The following is an 18,072-nucleotide window of genomic DNA, read 5'->3' on the forward strand; positions in this document are numbered from 1 at the left end:
CCCAGCAACTCCAAGGATGTCCCCCCAAACCAGGGATTCTCCACAGGGATCCCATGCACCCCTTTGTAATGCTGACCCCATACCCAATAATCTCAAGTTCCAGCAACTTGGAGGGCAGATGGTGAAGCAACAACAGTGCCTGTTGTGGTTGGAAATTTGCCCAAAATAACTCCAAACTATTGGCCTTGAAAGTATCAACTTGTGTCCAGTTAGTTTGTGCAGCAGAGACACATCTGCAGCAAGGGGAGCTCTCTGCTCATCTCCAATTTGGGTCAACTGTTCCCTTTTTTCCCCAGGCTGCTGGATCTGCCTTTGATGTCACACAGACACACTCATTGCCACATCCAGGGGGACTTCAGGCACCTAAAACACTCTTCACAAAACACAGCTCAACATCAGAAATGTTCGGATTTGGGATGCAAACCCAACCCAAGGAACACAATAAATACAGGGGGAGCACACAGGTGAATTTTCTTAATTTCTACAGACATTCACAACTGGATGTCACGTGCCAACCTGTGCTGGCACTTGGATAAATACTACTTGATATTCATATCCCACTCCTAATCTCCCAAGTACCTCCTGGGTATTAGGAATTTACCTTGTGGCACCTTGGGGCAGACACAGGTTATTAGTTTGATTGTACAAGCCTGGAGATGGAATGGGAGATAACAAACGAGTTCCCCAAAGCCAAAATCTTGTGGCAGGGACAGGTCTGAGTTCCCAGCTCAGGGCCAGAACTCGGAGTGCAGCTGTGACCACTGACTGCCCAGGTCCTCTGGAGATTGATTCTGGATTAAAAAAATTACTCTAAATCAGGAAACACCAAAAGGAAACTGGTTTTGGCATGTTTGAGGCTGCCTGGTTTACACATACTGCCAATTCAATTAAAAAAAGGGACAGTCAGGACAGCAGGATGGAGGGAAAGGGATGGCTAGGATTACCTGGGATCCCAGAGGCTGTATTGCCACAGATGTCCCACACAATTCCTGCCCCAGAATGCAACTTTAAAACATTCTCCCCCTCATTTACACCATGTGGACTGTGCACAACAGGGACTCAGGTGCAAGTGAAAATGCTGAGAGACAGGCCAGTGTTTCCTCAGTGTGTGACAGAAACTGTTTACAGATACACAAATACTACTGAGGGAGGCAGAGCAGGAGGATTTCCAGTGTCCCCAGTTAGGTGGCCTTGTCAGGAAACAAGATCCACCCCTGATTTGTGAACTGCAGCTCTATAAATAAACAACCAAGCCCAGGTATCCAGGAGAGCATTACTGAAATTACTGGATGAGTAAGGATGCACTGTTTTTCCTGCTCACTTGAGAAGATACAATCCCCTTTTTTAAAAAACACCTGGAATAGGGTAGACAAGGTGAATCACCTTAGATATCCCCACCTGCAAGCGTAACTAACAAAAAGGAGGCAGGGACTTCAAGGATTTGCCAAAGTCACACAAGAAATGCCTCAGCAGAAAAGAGAATTGCAAACAAAAACTTCAGAACTCTGGCTTGTGTCCTAATCACAAACTGCTTCAGGCATATAAATACTTAAAAATAGAGACAGAAGGAAAACTGGGATAGCAGGATGCCAGAGCTGAACCTACTTGGAGGTTTGAAACTTTTCAGTTCACATCCAAACTTGCCAGCTTGGATACTCTGAAAATACCTACTGAAAGCACAAAAATACCCCAGGGGCTCATTCCCAGAGTGAGCACATCTAACACCCCCCAGCCTCATGCAGAGCCAACACTCCCTCCCGTGCTGGAATGGCTGTGCCCATGTCACCGTGCTGAGGGAAATGTCACATGCACGTCACACAACACCAACACTTCAATAAACCTTTGTACAGAACACGTTGTTACTGCCTGAACAAACCCATTGATGTGGCTGCAAGCATTCAAGGCACAACAATTCCAAACATACCTGGGAATCACAGGCCAGGCTGCTGGGCTGCCACAGAACTCCATGGAGTTGCAGGTAAAAACTGAGGGGCTATTTCACATGGAAGCTCTGCAAATATTCCAAAGCCTTTCTGAAGAGAAAACCTTGGAGCAAAGCCATCACGAGGAGGGATTGCACCTGGGGCATCAGAACACTGAATCCCAGACAGGTTTGGGTTGGAAGGGACCTTAAAGCTCCCTCAGTCCTATTCCTGCCATGGACAGGGACAGGACAGTAACAGGGATTGGGATACATTCACTCTCCTGGAGTTAAAACAGCATGAAAAACTGAAATTATTCAATCTGTAAGACTCCGCTGTCCTGAATTCCCAATCAAGGCTTCCTTCAGGATGGCAAAGATCCCAAGCCAGCCAGGCAGCCTTTTATTGTAATTACAATTCTGAGCTGGTAAAAGGGGCTCCTCACATCAGTACCAGGAGCCAAAGGGGTGACAGACTGCCAAACCTGTGCTTGAGCTAAGGGGAACCAGGCTTGCAGACATCCCAGCCAAGAGGCTGCCAAGATCTCATTCCTTGTGTTTCTCTGCTCTGGTAACAGTTCCCTCTATACCCAACTCTGCCATAAATTCCTGTCAGAGGCAAACACATCACCCAGCAGCAGGGCAGGGGTGGCTCCAAGGGATGGATAGCTCCAGAGGACCCCAAACAAGACATGATGTCAGCAGGAACCCCAAGGTGCTGCTATGGATCTTTCTGAAAAGCACCTGAACCAGCACAGGAGAATGAAAGCATCCCTGGCAAACCCTTGCTGCCCCTGTGCAGCACATAAAGGGATGCAGATCCCCCATCTGCTATTTCCTGCTATTCTCTTCCATGATATTTTTTATTTAATTCTACCCACCTGTCCAAATTAGTTGGGAATAAATGTGAAGGGCTGGAAGAGCAGGAAGGACACAGAGCAAGATCAGGTGAGTTAGTGAACTTTGTCTCTTGCAGGCATTTACATCTTCAGCAGAAGTCAATGCCTCTTGCTGACCACACAGCACGGGCATTTTATAACAATTAAAAAATCATGCATAGATCCTTCACTATAGGAAACTTTGCAACTAAAAATTCCATTTATGAGTGCATCCTTTCCAGTGACGGAAGCTAATGATGTATAAATGTCAAATGCATAAAGAGGTACAAAAAAAGGCTTGTGCCATTAGCCTACAAAATCATCTGTGGCTACAGCTGGTGGCATGATGGATTATCTCTGGAGGTGGATCTGTGACACCACCTCACTGGTGACACCAGGGCTGCCTTGTGCTTCAGTCCAATTGCTAAGGGAGAAAGGATCATTTCCAACAACTGACAGGAACACTCCAGGCTTGGAAGAACAAACGGTGTCCCCATGCTCTGCAGTACAGGCAACCCCAGCACATGAGCCCAGCAGCAGCTGAATAAAAAGTACAATGTAAAGTAACTCCTTGTGTGCAGCAGCTCAGGAGTCCCTCACCCACAGAATGGCAAAGCGGCTTTTCCCTGGGGGGTGCTGACCCTTCCTGCTGGGTGCTGAGCCCCCCTGGCCTGTGCTGAGCCCCCCCTGGCCTGTGCCGACCCTTCCTGCTGGGTGCTGAGCCCCCCTGGCTGTGCTGAGCCCCCCCTGGCTGTGCTGAGCCCCCCTGGCTGTGCTGAGCCCCCCTGGCTGTGCTGAGCCCCCCCTGGCTGTGCTGAGCCCCCCTGGCTGTGCTGAGTGCTGAGCCCCCCCTGGCTGTGCTGAGCCCCCCTGGCTGTGCTGAGCCCCCCTGGCTGTGCTGAGCCCCCCCTGGCTGTGCTGAGCCCCCCTGGCTGTGCTGGGTGCTGAGCCCCCCTGGCTGTGCTGAGCCCCCCTGGCTGTGCTGCCCCATCCCACCCCCCAGAGCAGCCCCAGCCCTGCCTGGGCTCCCCAGGGTGCTGTGGCTCCATCTGACCCCTTCAGGAACACGCCCAGCTCCCCCAGCCCTGCCTTCCCTGCAGCCCACCCCACGCTGCCCCTCACTCCCACCCCTGTCACACCACAAGGAGCTGTGGGGAGCTCCCTGGGCAAACACTCCAAGGCAGGAACCAGGGCATGGTGCAGCTGCTGCAATGCAGCACTCCAGCAGCTCCCACACTCCACAAACATCCTCTGCCAGCACAATCCTGCTAATTGGGGTTGGGCTAAATTTAAGTTCTATTTAGTTTCCTTAAAGAGAGAAAAACTTGAGGGGAAAAAAAAGAATCTCTGCCTACAAAGGGAATAAGAACAAGGTCTCTTCAGGAGTCAGGAATTGAGGTGGATTTGCTGTATCTCACAGCTCCATAAAATTCTCTGTGTGACAGCACACAGAGAATGGCTTGAGCTGTGTCAGGGGAGGTTTGGGTTGGATACTAGGAAAAGTTTTTCCCCCCAGAGGATGCTGGCACTGCCCAGGCTGCCCAGGGAATGGGCACAGCCCCGAGGCTGCCAGAGCTCCAGGAGCCTTTGGAAGTGCTGCCAGGGTGGGATTGTTGGGGGTCTGGGCAGGGATAGGGGCTGGACCAGATGATCCTGTGGCTCCCTCCCAACTGGGAATGCCCCCTGAATTTGTAAAACAAACCAGCAAGGCAGGTGGCAAATGCACCAACTCAACTGGGAGCATTTCTGAGGGCAATGGAGAAACAGCACCTCCCTGCTGAGCCTGGTGTGCTGCCAAGAGACGCTTCCCAAGCCCAGCAGGAGCCAAGAGATGAGTAAGGCACTGCCTGGGATGTAGACAGGACCCTTCAGGCAGGCTCCACGGGCTGGATGGAGCTGACTGCAGAAATATTGTGCAAACCAACATACTTGAAGGGAGCATTACCACAGGCTCTGCCAACAGAGAAGTCAAAAACCCCTCATATCAGAACTGGTTTTACTCCTGCAGGTCCCAGCCCATCATTCAGCGCTGACATGTGACAAGAGAGAAGAAAAGGACAGCCAGCTGAGACTTTCACTGGAAGCAACTCACCTATGCATACCCAGCCCCATGCCCAGGAGCCTTGTGACTCTCAATTCCCTCCTTCCCAAGCAGCTTGCAGCACAGATAATTTTGAAAAATAATCTTGTGATCTGCCCATGACTCAGAACCTCACCAAAGAGACTGGACAGCAATGCTTCCTTCCCTCCTTCCCCTTCCCTCCAAAGGCCTTTGGGAAGGGCTGCTTGGCACCCCATGGAGCTGCAACTCCTACCCTGGAAGGGCTCCAGCACCGTTTGGACAGCTCAGAGTGTCAGCACAAACCACACTGGAACCGAAGAGCAAACACACCAAATCCAACCCCCAGGACACTGCCCAGCACTCAGCATAGCCCCCACCATGAATCACCAGAAACACAGGAGGGTTCAGGGTGCACTGCTCATCCCTCACACTTGTTAAATCCTCACCTCCCTCCCTGTAGCAGCTCTGTGTTCCTGCTCAGACCCACACAGGACACTGGGAAATGACAAGCTACACCCTCCCAGGGCAGCAGCACCAGCAGCCTGCTGCTGCACTCCTGCCTTGCCCAGACACCCTTCCCTGGGGAGAAAGCTGGGCACAGACAGATCATATCCTGATCTTTAGAGCTGCAGGTTCTGTCCTGCCAGCCTGGGAGGCACCTCCCAGCACAGAGCATGGCTACACCTTGGCACAGGCCCATCCCAAAAACTCCATGTCACAATGGCACACGAGGTTTGCATGAAGAGCCATCAAGGCCCACCTGGGTCAGCACCTGGCTCCTGGCAATGCCCAGGAGCTTTGGCAAAGGCAGGAGGAGGGAGCAAGTGACACTCAGTGCATTCCTGCAGCCCCATGCAGGGAACTGGCTCAGGGAACCTCTGAGCCCAGCACTGGTGCCTGGCTTACCCAGCCAAGCACACAGCCCTTCCCAGTGCCACATTCCCAGGCAAGTGACAAAAATCACTGATCCCCAGTGGGATTTTAGTCCTTCTCTGAGCTGTGGGGTGTTGCAGTGTGAGCTCATTGCCTGTTTTACTTCTCAGCTGTGGCAATACCTCTCTCCCTTCCCCCTCGCCCCCTTGCTGAGTGAGTTCTGTCAGTCAGTTTTAACATTCCAGCAAGGCCTGGTGTGGTTGGTCAGGTTCAAAGGATGTCCCCAGGCCTGGGGTCATTGGCGTGTCCGTGTGTCCCTTACCCCCTGGGACCCTCCTCCTCCCACCTGCTTGGTGCTCACCTGTCCCTTCCCCTCCCCCTGTCCCTGGGCTTAAATTCAGCCAGGGCCATGGGGTCAGGATTCTGCTGGAGCTGTTACCAAGATTCAGGTGTCTGTGACCATGGAATAAACTCTGGATCAAACCCTCCAACAGAATCCATCTCCTTTTCCTCTTCACCCTCGCCTGAAGCCCTTCCACCTGAGGTAAACTGAGTTTCTACAAGCCTGGGTTTGTTTCAGTGCCCAGCTGCAGCATCCAGCCAGCCAAAGGTGTCTCTGAGGTGAAACACCACAGCTGCTGCCTTTGGCCCAGCAGCAAGGGTCAGACGAGCCCAGGCACAATCTGCCTGGTAATATTGAGGTCTTATTCCAATAGTGGGGTCTTCAGCCAGCAAGTGCAGAAAAGCTCCCAGCAGTGCAGTCACTGCCTCAGCTGCAGGCAGCTAGAATGCAGTGGCAGGAGCTGCCTGCAACACCCAGCTCAGATGAGCACAAAATGCTCTGCTAGGTCAGGACTCGGCGAGTGCAGCGAGTGGAGCTTTGCAGGATGGCATCCCAGGGCACATCCCTGCAGCACCTTCCTCCTGTGCATCCCATGCCAAATTTATCCTCCTCCTGACAGAGGCTCAGAGGATGCACAACGAGGGATTACTTGCTGAGCCCACAGAAAGACAAGGTACTGCAGTGAGTGAAACATCTCCACTGTGCTTGTAAATCCCCTCTGGGTACACAGCAAACGTTCTTCTCCTCACTAAGCAACCTGAGCCAGCTGCCTCGGTGCAGGGTTTATTAAAAAAATGTTACACTTATTGCAGGTTTTGTCCTTATCCCTTTTATTCTCTCATTCTGCTTCCCACTCACTAAAATTGAGCACAGTTTCAGAGATTCATGACTACAGAATTTAGGTTGCTCATGTTTCTCAGCAAATTCTTGAAAATTTGTCATCTTCACAAAGCTGGTAACTAAGAAAACTCTTAGCATAACTCCAGTTTGCTTCAGTATTGCATTTCTGAGGTGCACATGATGCCTTGTCACTTACTGCAATCACCAGGGACAGTGGCATTTGCTCCTTCAGCCCGGATAAATATTTTTGGAGATGGGACATTGATCCAACCAAACCAATTAATGTATTGGGCTCTTTTTGTTCCTCTGAACTCCCATGTTCTAGGTTGTGATTCCAAATAATACCAGCAGGTACCACGCTCAGCCAGAGCATGCTCTGAGCTCCTGGAGAAAGCACTTGATGTTCTGATTATGAGAAGCAGCTTTTTAAATTCACCTCAGGCCCCTTTGAGCAGGTCAGCACTGCAAGAGGCTCCACAACTGAGCCACAGTAATGCTACAGGAGGAGGGAATCTTAAAATGCTGTGCATGCACCAACCCAGAAATGTCTCCATGAGCCCCATCCCAGGATTACATCACTTGGAATACAGGTCAGGGAGCTGAATCACATGGAAAACAACAATCCTGCTGTGGGAAACGGAGTCATACCCCTGCTGGCAACAATCAAATTGGATCTGCTTCACTCCAGGGAGTTAGGAAAGGGTTATTAAAATGAGGCTGAAAGCAGCTGGTGACTCCTGAGCTGAGGGACCTCATTAGCAAAGCCCAGCCAGTGTCAGCCCAATGTGTGGGATGGTGGGGAGAGACCAGGACAAGGACAGAGTTCCCAGAGACTGCCAAACAAGAACCTCCAGTGGGATTCAAGCAGTTTAGTTCAGCTCAGGATGTGTCTTTGAATGCTAAATAACCCAGCCCTTGGAGCCAGGGGAGCAGTCAGCACAGAGGGCAGGGAAAAGCTTTGGCCAGGGCTGACTTGTGCCCAAGGAGAACAGACAGGAGGAGGGCTGGGGTGAGAGGGAATCCCCTGCTGGCCATCAATGAGCTCACTCTGCTGGCATGGCTCCTGCCCTCCAGGAGTGCTCCCACAGCACACACACAAAGCCAGCTCCAGAGCCACCCAGGGCTGTGAGTTACCTACTCCTGATCCAGTTCCACATGGGTCAGTGTCTGCTCCTCACTCCAAACCATCTCTGGTGCTTTGCCAGCCCCAGTAAGGATCTCTGCTGGCTCCAATTGAGCCAATGAGCCTTGCCACAGTTCTGACTCCATAAGGACAAGCACATGCTCTGCACCAGCAGGTAGTGAAACACTTCTATGTGAGGTGAGGGAGTGCACGTGTCTGTTACCAACCAAATCAGCTGGAAAAACAGCAAGAAATTACTCCCTGCCCTTTGCCAGCCCTTTTCCAAAAAGCATTTGGACGAACAAGAAGTCTGAAGACTCACTGAAAACAACTTTAACAGAGAAACTCCTTTCCTGCCCCACACATCCTGTCACTTCTCCCTCTGCCTGTACACAAAAGCTGGGAGACACCAGATGGACAACTCTGGCACAAGGGATCTGCTGCAAAGCCAACAGATCCCATCACTGCTTTCCTGATGGCCTTTACTCCTGGGCAAAGCACCTACAGCCCACAGCTGCTCCAGGCTCCTTTCCCAAACATCCCTGGCTGTGGGCTCCCGACAGGAACAGCTGAGCCTGGGGCCCTGGGACAGCATCCCAGTGCTCTGGCTGCTCCTCAGCACTGCAGGACCCTGGGCTGGAGGTGGCACAGGGAAAGGGCAGGAAAGAGCCCGTGAAATCTAAGCTCATCCCAGCAAGAGTGGTAACAATTGGGTAATTTTTTTCTTGGAATGGAGAGGTTTGCTCCTCTGCCTCCCTGAACTGTTGATGGGGAGGGAAAATGGACCCTGAATGGAGAGGAAAAGTCAGCTGTGAGGAAACACAATATCCAGTTAATTCCTGTAAATGCTATGAAATCCAAGGAAAAGGCAAATGAAGGATTTACCCTGCAAATTGTGCTAGAATCATATAAAGGTATTGAGTTAAGAGAAATGTAGGGGTTTAACATGCCTGTTAATCACTGACACTGACATACAAATAAAGCTTATATTCCTGGAAAAAAAAAAAAGAATTGAAGACTCAAAGAGGTTGAAAACCCATCTGCAGGAGCTGCAGCCACCTTCAGTGCTTCCAGGCTGAACCATGGTGCTTCCCACGTCGAAGCCCAACGTTTGCTTCTCATTAGCCTCAGTTTCCCATGCAGCCACGGATTTGTGTCACACATTTGTCCCCCAGCACGACCCTGAACAGCCACGGTCACCCTGGCAAACTCCCAACAGAGGAGGAGCTCAGGTTGTTTCTTACCATCATGGCCAGAGTTGAGCAGGTGCTCCCCCAGGTCACAGCCAAACACCCTTTCCTTGAGGATCCCCCGCTGTTTCAGTTTCTGTTTCGTTGGGCGCGACTTCATGAATGTCCGCAGGAAGGTGATGAGCTTCCCGTGCTTCTTGGACACTGCACAAGACAAGGGACAACAGCTCATTCCACACCTGGACACCACTGAGCAGACTCCTACAGAGCATGTAAGAACTGGAGTAGCATTAATATCAGTTATTTACAGGAACAGATTTCCCAAGGTTTGACACTAAACAGAGACCTGGCTTTTGTCCCAGCCCTGGCCAGTGCAGAGTTACCAGGAGCTGCAGTGAAGGACTCACACACAGACACACTCCTGCAGAGCAGCTCCAGGCAGCAGCCACCTCAAGGGCTGATGGTGGGCAGCACCTGGGAGGGGCAATTTCATCTCTGGGAAAGGGAATGAGGCTCAGCTGAGAAATCTGGTAATCTCCTGTGCAAAGCAGTGTGTAATCTACACACAGAAATCAAGCTTTGTGACTGGCCCTTGCTCTGGTCTGAGGCCCCTGCAGAACAAAGGGCTGGCTATAACCTCTGAGGCTGAGCAGGCAGAACTCCCTGAGAGCCCAACCTGCCTTCCCAGCACACCAGGGCCTCACTGCCCCTGCACAGGGACCACCCAGAGCCTCAGCAGCTCCCTTCTCAAGTCATCACAAAATAAAAACAGACTCACATCACTGAGGTTGGAAAAACCCTCCTGTCAAATCCAACCTGTGCTAAATCCCCACCCTGTCACCCTGCCCAGAGCACTGAGCACCACATCCAGGTGTTCCTTGGACACCTCCAGGGATGGGGACTCCAGCACCCAGCCCACTGAACAGGTCACAAAGGCAATTGAAGAGATGCAGTTTATCCTGTCCAGAATGAACACAAGCAGGGCCCAAAGAGAGGAGGATCTGGCTCAGGCAGGAGCTGCCTTCCAACCTCCTGCTGCGTCTCTCTGGGCTGTGCTGGGGAAACTCTGGTCCCTCTGCTAAAACCACGAGCTCAGGAGCTGAACCCAGTGCAAGGCAAAGCAGAGCAGGGGGTGACACAAGGACCTGGCCCTGGCAGGAGAGGCCGGGCTCAGGTTGAATGGGAGCAGAACAATGCCCTGGAATGTCAATGCTCCTCCAGAGGCCCTCGGAGCCTCCCCAACAAAGGTGCCATTGTGTACACGATTTAAAAGCAGTTTAATTCATCAGAAGAGCTCCACTGAAGGGAACAAACTGCTGGGTACAAAGGGCCGTGCATTGTGGCAGCCTTTGCAGCTCGGGAAGTTGTAAAGGCTCCTGCAACAGCAGCTATCATCCTCCCCTGCTCCTCCCTCTCATCCCAGGCAGGAAAGACAAGAACCCTGTATTCCACCTGCATGAATACTGCACAAATACTGCAATCAAGGATCAGCAGAGTAACACCTTCCACAGCAGTGAAGATCCCTGAGGACAAAGGTTCATCCCTTCAGTGTCACCTCTGCTGCCTAATGAAATGTGAACTACAGAGAGCAGCTCTGAAACTGGAACTCAGCAAAGCAGAGATGGATGGGCACTGCTTCCCTCAGGGGTTCTTCAAGCAGGGAACATGAAAACCTTGTCCCAAGATCCTGGTTATACCACACAATGCTTCAGGATGCTTTAAGCCCTTCACACAGAGGAATATTTCTCCTTCCATTTTACCAGACACAGACACGGTTCCTCTGCTGAGATCTGTAATAAACCTGATATAGTATCTTTATATAATAAACTTGATTCCACTGACCTTAACAAATTAGTACTGATGTGAGGAAAGCAAACGTCTCCTTCTGCACAAAGGCCCCTGCAGCAGTATAACACTGAACTGATCCTCAGCACCACCTGAACACCTGAAATCCCAAAACCCCCACCAAACCCCAGATCTGCATGCTCAGCAATCAAACCAAATTTATTTAACAACCACAGGAGCCTTGAGCATGACAAACTGTGGCTGTGGGGGCTTTAATTAAAGGAGTGTTTGCAGTTTGATGGGGCTTTTTAATTGCACACAATAAAGGAACAGATTGTGCTGACATGCCAAACAAAGTTAGGATGGGGTTTGGTTGTATCCATCATCACAGGAAAATAAGGGCTCATTTATCACCTCCTATCGGCCCAGCTCAAGGATAAAGGGAGACAGGCTCATCCTGATTAGTGTGGAATTTCCAAGGTTAGCACCCTCGGGCTGCTGTGGTAACACCACTGGAGGTGAGAGACCTGAGACAGATGCTTTTACAGCAGGCAAACAGAGCACCTACTAATCCAAATAAAGCAATCATTAATATGTGTTTATTCACTTGAATCCTTTCACACTCTGAGTACTATGTACCTTGCTGGACTTAATGAAAAATGAGCCCATCACAGAATGGATTTTAAGTGGAGAAAAATGCATCCAATTCTAGTCCTGAAGAAATTCTACTACTAATGCAGATCAACAAGCGACTTTTGGGTGTCACCTCAGCACTAAAACCAGAACAAAAACTGCAAAGGGTGCACTTCCATGGTCCAGAGATGTACTTGGCTTGGTACTGGCATCATTGACCAGAAAAGTGAGCAGAGTTTTTAAAACACAGTAAATCAGTTCTGCCTTTAAGGCACTCAGTGCAGGTTAGAATAACTGTCCTGCTTTCTGCACCATTAAGCAGACTCCCACAAACTCCCTGCCACACAGAAAAGCTGCAGCAGCCCAGGACTCTTGCAAGGGCAGGTTCAGCCACCAGAAATTCCCTTGTCCCCAGCCTGTGGAAGTGTTAGCACGGCTCCTTGGTCTGTAACAAGGCTGCTCTGCATCACTGCCTGCTCTGCAAGCCTCTCTGAGGCTGAGCCCAGCTCCCAGGGCTGTACCCACGCAGGAATGATTCACTCAGGCTTCTGCAGGGTGGGGGAGAACAAGAGAATGGCAAGAAAATCCAAGCAGTCATCTCCCTGCTGACAGGTTATTAAGGAGAAGGAAAGCAGGTAGGCGTGTGAGAGTGATGAGCTCTGCTCCCCCTGCAGCAGCAGCAAAGGTGGGATCCCCTCACCCTCAGGCACTGCCGACCCCGAAGCACCAGAGCATCCCGAGGGATTCGCTCCTGCTGCATCCTGCTCTGGTGAGCACAGCACAGCACACCAGGCTCTGGACAAGCACCAGTGCCAAAAGCTGCCAGGAATGTTGCAGGATCTGTGTTTTCTGCTCCAAACACCCATGCAGGGCCTCACTGCCCCACAGGTGACAGTGACAGCAGCAGGCAGCAGTGCTCTTGCTGCAGCACCAGTAACTGCTCTGCACCCAGGACTGGTGACTGCAGGAGAACCAGGGAATCGAGGCACAGGGTTTAGACCTGAAATCAATCTTCAAGTGTTACAAACCAAGCAGATGTGGATAAAACAATTAACCCTTTCCTACTATTACTGTCCCTCCAATAAAGCAGGGACATGATAGAGCTGATCCACCCACAAAGAGCTTGAGTCTCCACACAAAGTGTTCACAGAAATAAATTTGGGAACCAGCATTAGTAACAGAAAATTTCAAATGCCTGCTGTGCTTTAAGTTACCAACTGAAAGCCAAACCAAACTAAACAAAAATTCCAACATTTATCCATATTACTTTCTACCTCAGACTTAACCACTACAAAACACAATGTTTACCAAGAAATTAAGACTTTCCTAGAAGGAGCAAGGGCTGCTTTCCTCAGAAAGGCAGATTTGGCCTAATACCCTGGCCTGAAGAAGCAAAGATAAATTCTCCATCCAGTGGAGAGTGCTTGGCTGCAAAAAACCCTCAAATGAAACCCAACTGAAAAACCCCACCTGAGTCTGGACCACTTCTGAAGTTTTGCTGGCACAAATACATCAATTAGGAGCATACAAAAATCTCCCTTCTCTTTGCTGTCATAACTGTGCTGGCCAAAGCCTTTACATGGTGGGGAGGAGGGGAAGGAAAAGGATTCCTTGTGCCAGGTAGTTCATTGTGGCTTTGGGAAGCTGCCCAGTACCTCCCCCAGGAACATTTATGGATCAGGCAGCACTGTTGCTGTTTCACCACCAGCATTTGTGGTGCAAGTGAGGCCCCAAATCCCCCTGACACTGGTAAAAGCTATGAAATAACAACCTCTTCATTAAAACCAGGGCTCCTTCACCCTCAGGACATGCTTTCTGCAGCTTTACTGAAGAGCTGTGTCAGCCACCAGCTCCTCATCAGCTTCATGCTCTTGGTCAGGACAACTCACCCCCCTGGAAGCCCACAGGGATCCATCCCTTGGCATTTGCTGAGGACTCCTGAGCCTTCCTCTGAGCTCAGCCCATGGTGCCACTGCTGGGTGTCCCCACACCACAGCCTATGGTGCCACTGCTGGGTGTCCCCACACCATGAGCTCAGCCCAGGGTGGCACTGCTGGGTGTGCCCACACCACAGCCTATGGTGGCACTGCTGGGTGTCCCCACACCAGGAGCTCAGCCTATGGTGGCACTGCTGGGTGTCCCCACACCACAGCCCATGGTGGCACTGCTGGGTGTCCCCACACCAGGAGCTCAGCCCATGGTGGCACTGCTGGGTGTCCCCACACCAGGAGCTCAGCCCATGGTGGCACTGCTGGGTGTCCCCACACCTTTCCCTGAGGCTGAGCTGAGGCACTGCTGTGACCTGGATTAAGAATAATCTGCTGCCCCTGATGCTTTAGGGGCAGAGCTGGGCCAGCCCAGGTGAGACAGCCCAGAGCCAACCTGCTCTCCCTGGCCCTGATCCCTCCTGTGCCCCATGCATTCAATAGGGTGCAGTTATTTGGGATTCACAGCACAGGCCAACAACACCACAAGTGATGTCTGGCCACACCATCCTTCCCAAGACCACTGCAATATTTAATCAGAATTGCCCAAAGTGCTGCCAACAGAAGGAAAGGTAGGATGGCAAAGAGCACTGTCTCCTTCTGATTCCTTGGCTTTGGATCATAGAGACCCAACAGGAAAAACCCCTTTAACAAAGAAATAAATGCAGCCCTACTGTGTCCCCAGATTTGTTCTGCTCAGCAAGGAAAGCCCCGTGGGACAACGGCTTGAGAACAAAACACAGCCCAGCCAAGCCTACAGCAGGACAGCATCTCTCAGCTGCCTCATCCTGCCCCTTCCCAAAGGCCAGGGGACATCCAGGCAAAGGTCACCCGGCAACAGATGCTAAACACAGAATCCCAGAGTGCTCTGGGGTGGAAAAGCTGATCTTGTCCCAAACTCCTGCCATGGGCAGGGACACCTCCCACCGGACCAGGAGGCTCCAGGCCCCATCCAGGGCAATGGCAACTTCCTCCAGGACACCCTCCCAAAATCCCTGCCTGTTCCCTGCAGCCTCATCAGCCTCTGCCAAGAGAGAACAAGTCCCCGTTTCACAAAGAGCACCTGTCCCATTCCCTGCTGGTAGCACTAATATTTGGGGTTTGACAAAACCCTTTTCCCAGGGTAATAGCGCCACGTTTTCTGATGCAGGGTTAGCAAACTTGGCCTCCAAGAGAATAATCTTGGAGGGTATTTGCTGACCCACATTCCCAGCACATGGACAGCCTGTTTGTTTCTGTTATTGCCAGGAATTTTACAGGTCACAGCACCCAGCTGGCCCCTGCTGAGAGGAGAGCCTGGTGCTCAGACCAGAGCAACAACAACACGTGGCTGCAGAGCTCCACAGCAATCCCCAAACTGCACTGGCAGGCACAAATCAAAGATGGACAAAGGTGTGGGAATGTCATAAAGAAAAGCATTACAAAACAAAAGTGAAATCCATCCCCTCTTAAAGGAGATTTACAGCAAACCAGGCAAAATTTTTTCTAGGCTATTAGTCCCTCCAGAGCCATTCTATTCTAAAATTAAACTGCTGCAGGGAGAGAAGGAGAAGCAACAGACTCTTCTGAAAAAAGAGCAGCACCAGGAATCAGGAGATGAGAAGCTGGGGTTGTTTTTGCCACACATTTCCCGTGCTCCTGATTCTGCGCACTTGGGATCACATTGAAGGGTGGGAGCAGAGCAAGGCCAGCTGGGTCCCCACACAGCAGCAATCACCCCGACCCCTCCTGAAAACATCAGCCAATACACTCAATATCCATCCCCTTGCACTCAGAAAAACCCACTCTGCAGACCCACATCTCACTGAGAAGTGATGCCAAGCCAAGAACTGAGTCACATCTCCCAGTTCTCTGTCATGTTCCTTAGCAACAAGACATTTTCCTCCTTCCCTCCTGCCACAGCACATTCTATTTTGGAAGCTCATTTACACAGCCCTAAAACCCCCAAGCAGAATGTGGAACCACGCAGCACCAAGCACCATGCCTAAGTCCTTGAACAGGATGCTGGCTTTGAAGAAGGACCAACCAACACAGCAATAACCTCACTAATCTCTATACTGGGCTCCCTCAGCAGGCATAAAGATTTTCAAGAGATAATTTAAAATTCCATAGATATGAGAGTCTAAAAATATCTATCTCCAATAACTTTCATAAATATGTACTGACTGGTTTGCCATAAACAAGAGCAAAATAAATTGTGTTTTCTGATGCTGCAGCATTTCTCTTGTGCTAGGCTGCCATCAGTTAAGGCTGGGCTCTGAAGTGAAGCAATATGTTAAAGGTGATTAATTTCAGCGTAATTTGATAAGAACCACTGAAATTAGCTAAGACAAGAACCAGCTAAGAATAAGGACAAATTTCCAACTACCAGGAGAGCCCCACACATATGGAGAGTAAAGTAGGTCATTGATAAGAGCTGGTGCTGTCTATTTATAAAGCCTGGTAATAAGGAAGCTGCATCTCTTGCATCTGCCCAGGCTCCTGCAGCCATCCTTTGGGCAGTGTCTGTGCAATGACCTCAGCTCAACTCCAGCTCCTCCCCATTCGTGCCCACAGCAGCCCTCAGCTCAGGCTGGCTCCTCCTGGTCAGCACAGGAACATCTGGCAGCAGAGATCCACCAGCCTGGCAACTCACAATTCCACAATTCCTTCAGCCTCTGCTGCATCTGGCTCTGGTCACTCCTCTGCCAGAGACAGCACACTGCAAATCCAGAAGGTACCAGCATGGTGGCTGCTGTCATTGAACTGAAATCACATGGCTGTGGTTGCATGAGGATCATCCACAGTGTGAACTGCCTGGAGAAGTTTCTTTATGGCCATGAGAAATCACAGACATGAACAGGAGCTAATGTACAACAGCAAAACCTCCTTCCCTGCTCTTCTGCCACATGTTTTGAGTGTTTGCAATGGCTTAGGAATGATAACCACGAGGTTAGTCTGATGCAAAAGTCTATCACATATGTCTGATACCAAGAAATCTGTGCTAATTTCCAGCCTTAAGACATGACTGATCTTTGCACAGAATCTAAGACCATAAGGGAGCACTAAGATGATACCTGACCTCCTGAACAGACCCAGGACATCTTCAAATGAATCCCTGAAGGACAGCACACCTGCCCCGGGGCAGTGGGACATGGCCAGGAGATATAAATCAGTTATTTATGCAGTGAAGGCTAATGGAGACATGAGAGAGGTTTCAAAGGTTCAAGGGCTGGAAAGGTCAATCTATTAATTCTATCAACAAGTTTAAATAGTATTTTGGAAAAAAACAACAGCGCTGACTAACAGAGTCCCAGTGATGATGCAGCAGGGACAGGCTAGGACAGGTGACTGGGGGAGGAAATAATGATGGATGGGGCTGTAGTGCAAAGGAAACCAGTAATTAGAGGCTCAGTCTGGAAAAGGAGTGGGAGATGAAAACAAACTGATAGAGATTAAGCACACGTGGCAGAAGGGTCAGCAGCTCAGGTGACACTAAGAGGTCACAGGGCCAGCAGCAAAACTGGGAGACAAGGGGGCAAATTGGGAAACATGGAGCTAGGAAAAAAATATCCAGAGAGACACCTGAAATAGCTTTTTTCTCTTTCATTCTAGCTAAATCTCTGCTCTAGCAGCAGAGCTAAATGCTGTCCTTTTGCTTATCTCACCTACCCTGGAGCCTGAGGATCCTTTAGAAAGGCTGCTCTGACTCAGGTAACCATCACAGGCAGAACTGAATAGCAGATTGCCCATCAGGGAGATGGTGTCAGCCTCCTACCCACATCCACTCTGGCATGTCAGGATTGTTTGATTTCACATGCCCAAGCTCCCACCACACCCAAAGATTTGAGATCTGACACCAAAATGTGCAACCCTATATTCCCACTGAAGAGGATGTGACACTGTTACCTGAGGGTATCTCTGATACACAATTTGCATGGTTTGAAAAGAAACCCAATTTCAGAATGACCCCAAAGGTTATGCTGTGTGGCCCATGAAAGGTGGTTTTAGTTAAAGGAATTTCTGGAACCTCAGCTGGAGCAGCAACATTAAGGGTGAGGTCATGAACACCAACAACCAGCAACCTGCGCTGGGTAACTCTGCAGACACTTGCAGCTCAGGGAGAAATGGAAAAACATTCAAGAGGCAAGATGCCACTTTGGCATTAGGTGACACCAGAACAAGGCCACGTCTGCCAGAAGCTTCTCCAACTCACCAGTCATCACCAACAGGAATGTGATCCACAGAGAGACGGTGATGGCAATGCCACACACTTCCTGCTGGAGCTGACTGGAGCTGCTGCCTATCCATACAGCTGGAACTGCCTAATGGACAACCCCAACCTCCCTTTAGGACAATCTAAACCAAACATTTTTTCTCCTGGCTTCAGCAGCCACGGCCTCAGAGAAGACAAGAGCTGACTGTTCCAAACTCGCAGTCCTTGAAGGCGAAGTGCCTTT

At 50.5% G+C, this 18,072-nt stretch overlaps 1 protein-coding gene across 6 annotated transcripts in view; it reads right to left on the minus strand.

Annotated features, from left to right (window-relative positions):
• ARHGAP32 (Rho GTPase activating protein 32) overlaps window positions 1-18,072 on the minus strand; it is a 247,282-nt gene that overhangs the window by 29,469 nt on the left and 199,741 nt on the right. For all 6 annotated transcript variants that reach the window (XM_063178517.1, XM_063178514.1, XM_063178516.1 and 3 more), the window contains one exon: window positions 9,285-9,434. In XM_063178517.1, coding sequence (XP_063034587.1) covers window positions 9,285-9,434 — 150 coding nt within the window. The remainder of the gene's footprint in view (window positions 1-9,284; window positions 9,435-18,072) is intronic.

The sequence above is a fragment of the Melospiza melodia genome, chromosome 29 (assembly GCF_035770615.1).
Source record: "Melospiza melodia melodia isolate bMelMel2 chromosome 29, bMelMel2.pri, whole genome shotgun sequence".
Taxonomy (NCBI): Eukaryota; Metazoa; Chordata; class Aves; order Passeriformes; family Passerellidae; genus Melospiza; species Melospiza melodia.